The sequence below is a fragment of the Otolemur garnettii genome, unplaced genomic scaffold (genome assembly GCF_000181295.1).
Source record: "Otolemur garnettii isolate 467f Iridium unplaced genomic scaffold, OtoGar3 scaffold00294, whole genome shotgun sequence".
NCBI classification, from domain to species: domain Eukaryota; kingdom Metazoa; phylum Chordata; class Mammalia; order Primates; family Galagidae; genus Otolemur; species Otolemur garnettii.
This window is the reverse complement of record NW_003852689.1, coordinates 770,762-776,649: the sequence shown is the minus strand read 5'-3', so window position 1 is coordinate 776,649 and position 5,888 is coordinate 770,762. Positions and strand designations below refer to the sequence as shown.

Genomic DNA, 5,888 nt, shown 5'->3' with positions numbered 1-5,888 from the left:
AAAAAAAAAAAAGAAAGAAAGAAAAGAGTCTCTGTCCCCTGCATTATTTCTATTCAGCCCCACTGCAGTGTGTGAGGTCCATACTGCTTTCACTCACATTTTACAGATGGAGAAGCAGAGACCAGAGCTACATGAGCTCCTTTTGAGTTTAAGGCAGTCTAGGAGAATGGGTATCTACTAACTTGCACCTCAGTTTGAGTCCTAGCTCACTGGTTTCCTGTGGCCTTGTTTAACCACTGGTCCTGTCTAGGCCTCAGGGATGCTACCATTTAATGAGCAAAGCCACAGAGTAGGCATAAAATGTTCCCTTTTTTCCCTTCCAGGGGGAAGGATTTGAAAGAGCAGCACGATCAGAAAGTATGTGAGAGGGAGATGCAGCGAATCACCCTGCCCTTGTCTGCCTTCACCAACCCCACCTGCGAGATCATGGATGAGAAGACTGTGGTGGTCCATGCCAGCCAGACTCCAGTTGAGATTCAGGAGGGCAACATTCCCTTTATGGACCAGGCCGGCACTCCTGGGGCCTGAGTGGCTGCAGTGGACAGGAGCCCATGGTGACACTGGTGCAGGATAGCCCACTCTCCTACAGCTGGGAGGATCTACATTTTGTGTTATGGTTAAAACCCTACCCCCACCTTTTTTTTTTCTCCTTGTGAATCCTAATAACTGATAGAAGCAAGTGGCGCTGTGGGCTAAGGGCAAGGCTGGGCAGGCTCCAAATAATGCTCCTCCATTCCTTGGAGCAGCATTTTGCTGGTGGATGGAGATAGCAGCAGCTCCCACTGTGGTGCTGCTGGCAAGGGCTTCCAAACATTGCCTGTACTCCTGGAATTGAACCAGGGACAGACAGGGAACTTCTCTGTGCTTTACTATCTAAGATGGCCTCAGTCTTCGTGATGGGCTTGAGTGGTGTACACTGTTATTCATAGTTAAGGTCAAGCAGGTCAGGAGGTTGTGTTGAAAAAATAGTTTTTAAAGTATCCAGGACAGAATTTCCTACTGACCTCTGAGAACCAGAAATGAGTTTGTACAGAAGTCAGAACTTTGGGCTGAATGTGAGAGCTAGGCTGTGGGCTGCGGGTGTGCTCCAGCTTGCTGGCAGTGATGTGCCTTGACAACCGTGGGCCAAGCCTGGGCCCAGGGACCCTTCCTGTTTTGTAAGAAAAGGAAGGGAAGAATTGCACTGAACATTCCACTTAGGAAGAGGGTAGAGAAGAGCCATTCTAGCCTTAGGTTCCAGGGGCAGAGGTGGACCTGAGGTACCCTGGACAGTCTCTCTTCAGGGGTGGACAATGACTTCTTCATTTTGCACGGATAAGACAGCAGCCAACTAACTCATGGGAATTATACTGTGGGGTCCTTGTGAGCTGCTTCTGGGAAGTTAACCTGGAAACCAAGCTCAGAGGCAAGGTAATAAAAGCACTTCAGGGCTTTCCCCTGCAGTGGACCTGTGTTCGCAGGTGGTCCTGTGGCCTCCAGGCTAGCACCTTCCTGTTGGGCAACGAGGCTAGGTTCATAACCCTTATCTTGTAAAAGAATAATCACAGAACCACTGGAAAGGACCTTAGGTTTCTTTAAACCTTTTGGACATGAGCCCATGGAGGGAAAAGGGCTTGCCTAAGGTCACAAAGCAAGCTACAGGCATGGCTAAGAGGAAAGCCCAGCTTCCTGACTGAGCGCAACATTTTTCTCACTGCACTGTGCTGGTGGCTCAATAGGGTTTCCAAGCCCTGATGCCACACTGAGGCCTTGGCAATGCTCCTTAGCCACAAAGCTCCCTTCCAAGAGCCCTTCCAGTGCCTGACATGGAGAGTGGGGCGGGGTTAGTGAAGTCTGTTCCTTTCAGCAGGCTGTTCCCTGGAGTCATTTGCCTGGAGACCTAGACCTCAGGTCTTGGTGTTCGTGATGCTAGAGAAGAGAACACTGCTGGTTTCTACTTTTCTATGAAAGAATTTCTCTGTATACATGTTTTATATACCTCATTCTGATACCTGCATATAAAGTGTGGGACAATGCTCTGTATTTGACATTAAAAAAAAAAACGACTATGTTGCCAGGTTTTTGTGGAGTGACAGGAATACTCCCTGTAAGTTGGAAAGCTTTGGATTACCTTGTCAACACCTGTGTGGAAAGCTCTGGCCTCTTCTTCATTCACCCTGGCCCTGTTTTTTTTAGTTTCATTTCGTTGCCCTTGGTAGAGTGCTATGGCATCACAGCTCACAGCAACCTCCAGCTCTTGGGTTTAGGCAATTCTCTTGCCTCAGCCTCCCAAGTACCTGGGACTACAGGCGCCCACCACAACACCCGGCTATTTTTTTTTGTTGCAGTTTGGCCAGGGCTGGGTTTGAACCTGCCACCCTCAGTATATGGGGCCAGTGCCTTACTCACTGAGACACAGGCACTGCCCCACCCTGGCCCTGTAATTGGAAAGTGGCAACAACTGAATGTTTGGCAGCTGCAGCCTCCACATTCTGATTATCCTCATCACCAAGAATCTTTTAGGTTGAAACTGCAGGAAGGATGGGGGTGTGGGTGTCCCTTGAGGGCCATTGGTCACTGCAAATCTTTTACCTTTCTGCATTCTGAGGTGGGAGTGGTTAAAATGAATATCCAGACAGCCCTTGTTAGGGGCTAGAGGCAAAGTGGGGCTACAACAACCAAAGAAATCACTGCAGAGAGGGTTGTGTCATTGGGCTACCTATAACAGTGCTGGGTTTAGAAGGTTCCTATGAGGTGACTCCTAGGCAGGTGTCCTCAAACTATAGCCTGCAGGCCACATGCAGCCCGCCTAGGGCATTTATCTAGCCTGCTGGATTTTTGCCATGGCTGCCTGTCCTGCTTAGCAACTGACTCGTCCCGGGGCCCACAGTCTGAGGGATAGTGGAGTGGGCCCCCATTTAAAAAGTTTGAGGACCCCTGCTCCTAGGGCTCCAGAAAGGATATCAAAGGGAATGTTTCCTGGACTTTCAGCAATTGGTTCTCAGCCTCTAAGAATACTTAGGGTAACTTGTGCCCATGCCCAGACATTGCTCTATAGCTCTGGCAATGCACAGCCCAGATCATCAGGTGCATTTTTTAGGAACCAGATTCTGCCCTTAAGTTGGATTCTTCAAACTTAGGCAGTGCTTGAGAGAAATCTACTTTGGGTTTGTGGATTTAAACTGTTCACAAGACCCCACTAACTAGGTACTATCATCCTGCCCATTGGTCATTCTTCCACAATATCCCCCATGTGCAAAAGCAAGAAAAGGGTTTTCTCCTCTTAAGTACTTATAGGGAAACACAAGGGTGGGGGTGACCTGTACTTTTCTCCTTACAAAAGTGGCACCCAGCCCTAAGAGAAAGCCAGGACACTGAGGCTGGAGAAGTGTTTGTGTATTAGAGGGTGGGAAGGTAGGGCTCCTAAGGAACCATTCACCTGGCAGGGGGAGCTAGGCAGACCAGCTCTGTGGGCTAAGATGAGGTCACAGTCGAACCTGCTCCAAGGAAGGGTCTGCCTCAGGTGAGATGTACATGTTATCTGCAGCAGGTTGGCACTTGCTTAAGGAGAGGGGTTTAGACTTGGGAGCATGAAATCTCCCTGTTGTGTGGCCTGGGCCTTAAGGTGGCCAGCAGACCCTCCACACTTTTCTGAGCTAGGCTTCAAATAACTTTTTTACTCTCAGTATTGCCAGTTATGTTAACTGCTTAATTTATTTAGTCTGCTCAATGGCCCAGTTCAGGCCCACCACTCCCACACTTGCTGGGGACAGCTGAGGTACAACCAGCCACACAATGCTGATGCTGAAGTGGGAGTCCAGGGCTTACCCCTACAGCAAGTTTGCAAACTTCACACAGAAGTACAGTCTATACAGCAAGTAAACTCTAGTGAGAGATGACATCTGATTCCACAATTCAACAGATCTATGTATAATATTTCACATATCACCCAATTGATACAAGATAATATCAATAGCAACCACTCTCCTGGATCATTCCCCCCACCCCAATACAACCACCACATGTTGCATTAATACCCTAAACCCATTCCCAATTTGTTAAATATGGTGTAAGCTCACACTTAGGAGGCAAATCTAGTTGTGCTGAAGAATCCCTGGTGCTCTGGGAGACAAGATAGAGGGTGCCCCCAGGGCTTTCCAGGGCCCAATGCTGTGGCTCAGGAGGCTGCTGCCAGGAGCTGGGCCAAACAAGGGAGGTAGAAGCCAGATGGTCTAGCTCAGGGAGCTTTTTCTCTCAGCATCTCAGCTCTGAGACTGCCACCACCTCTTCCCAGCCTGAGCTGCTGCCTAAACAGGTATGTTGAAGGGTAAGAAATGGGTGCTACAAGGCCAAGGCCAAGAGAATGCTGAGACCCCCCCACTCCTCTGGCCTCAGACCCAAGGACTGTGACAAGCCATACTGTCCTCCAGAACCCATCTAACTTTAGGCAAATGTCTTAGGAGCCCACCAGGATATGAGGAATAGTAACCAGGTTATGGGACTTCTAGAGGGCAGAGCCTCTTTCCTTCTAGCCCCCAGCCTCTTCCTGTGCTGGTGATTGCTGCAGAAAGGATGTTGCCCAGAAGTTCTTTTCCAGTCTCCAATAATAAGTTTGAGAACATGAGGTGGAAGCTTCCTTCACACTGATGTGGTCCCTGGGCTGGCTAGAGCCCCTGGCAGGTGAACAGAAGCCAGCCCTTTTCCTGACTCCTGGCTGTTCCACCAATGTGGACTAAGGGACTCTTTAAAACCTATTCCCTCAACCTCTGCTCAGGATCTGGCTGTGATGGAAGGGGGAGCACCACTGTCATTTCATACTGAGTGTCATCTGGCCATCAGTTTTCTTCTTGTCCACATTCCCACTTGAAGTCCTTATGTACCCAGCTGGACTAGAGACTTCAGAGCTTACAGGTGGGGTTACCCTGGAATCCTGCCCAGCAGGCCCAGGTTATGCTGATTAGTGTAAGCAACAGTGAAGTGGATCCAAGTAAGATTCCTCCGGGCCCTAAGGCCAAGGCTTTTTTTTTTTTTTTTTTTATCTTCTTCACAGCTTTCAGGCGAGTGTTAGATTTACAGACGGTAACCAGGCCCCCAAAACTGTGGAGATATGATTCCCTGGTGCTGCGCCTGCTCGCCTCCTGGAGAGGTAGTAGGGATGGCTTATTTTGCTTCGAAACAAGCCGTCAATCCACAGGAAGCCCGGACAGCCCTGCTCACAGCAGGGATGGGGCGCAGAGGGGCAATGCTGGTTGTGGAACACCCCCCTGCAGGGGGCTGGGCCAAGGCTAGGGAGGTGAGTCCCGGGTGAGGCCATACTGCATGCTCACAGTGTGGTCCAACTCCTCCAGCTCTGCAGGCAGTGGGATGGCCAGCTCCCCCAGGTACAGGGAGAGGGCCTCAAAGGAGTCCTCCAGTTTTGAGAATGCCGGTCTAGAAAGAAAAAGGTGAATCAGAGGCAGGTGGAATATGAGGGCCATGGGGTGGCATGGAAGGAATCCAGATTTAGCCACTTCCTGGCTGTATGACCTCAGGCCAACCCCTTAACCTAGGTGTGTCTCTGAGAAATGGGCATGATATGTTACTGCTACCTCACAGAGTTGCTATAAAGATTAAAGGTAATGGGCGGTGCCTGTGGCTCACTGAGCAGAGCGCCGGTCCCATATACCGAGGGTGGTGGGTTCAAACCCAGTCCTGGCCAAACTGCAACAAGAAAATAGCCGGGGCTTGGCGCCTGTGGCTCAAGCGGCTAAGGTGCCAGCCGCATACACCTGAGCTGGCGGGTTTGAATCCAGCCCAGGCCAGCCAAACGATAGCTGCAACCAAAAAATAGCGGGGCGTTGTGGCAGGCGCCTATAGTCCCAGCTACCTGGGAGGTGGAGGCAGGAGAATCGCTTAAGCCCAGGAGTTGG

The 5,888-nt window shown here is 50.2% G+C and overlaps 2 protein-coding genes across 3 annotated transcripts in view; one reads left to right on the top strand and one right to left on the bottom strand.

Moving 5' to 3' along the window:
• The window catches only part of PIK3IP1 (phosphoinositide-3-kinase interacting protein 1), a 13,149-nt gene extending 11,113 nt beyond the window's left edge, over positions 1-2,036 (top strand). The window contains exon 6 of the mRNA XM_003803339.3: positions 324-2,036. Within this exon, the coding sequence (XP_003803387.3) occupies positions 324-528 (205 nt within the window). The 3' untranslated portion in view covers positions 529-2,036. The remainder of the gene's footprint in view (positions 1-323) is intronic.
• A 1,631-nt stretch (positions 2,037-3,667) lies between these two features.
• Positions 3,668-5,888, bottom strand: part of LIMK2 (LIM domain kinase 2) — a 65,947-nt gene continuing 63,726 nt past the window's right edge. The window contains exon 15 of one of the 2 annotated variants that reach the window (XM_003803338.2): positions 3,668-5,409. In XM_003803338.2, the coding sequence (XP_003803386.1) occupies positions 5,265-5,409 (145 nt within the window). In that variant the 3' untranslated portion in view covers positions 3,668-5,264. The remainder of the gene's footprint in view (positions 5,410-5,888) is intronic. The other variant, XM_023508943.1, reaches the window with a different exon arrangement.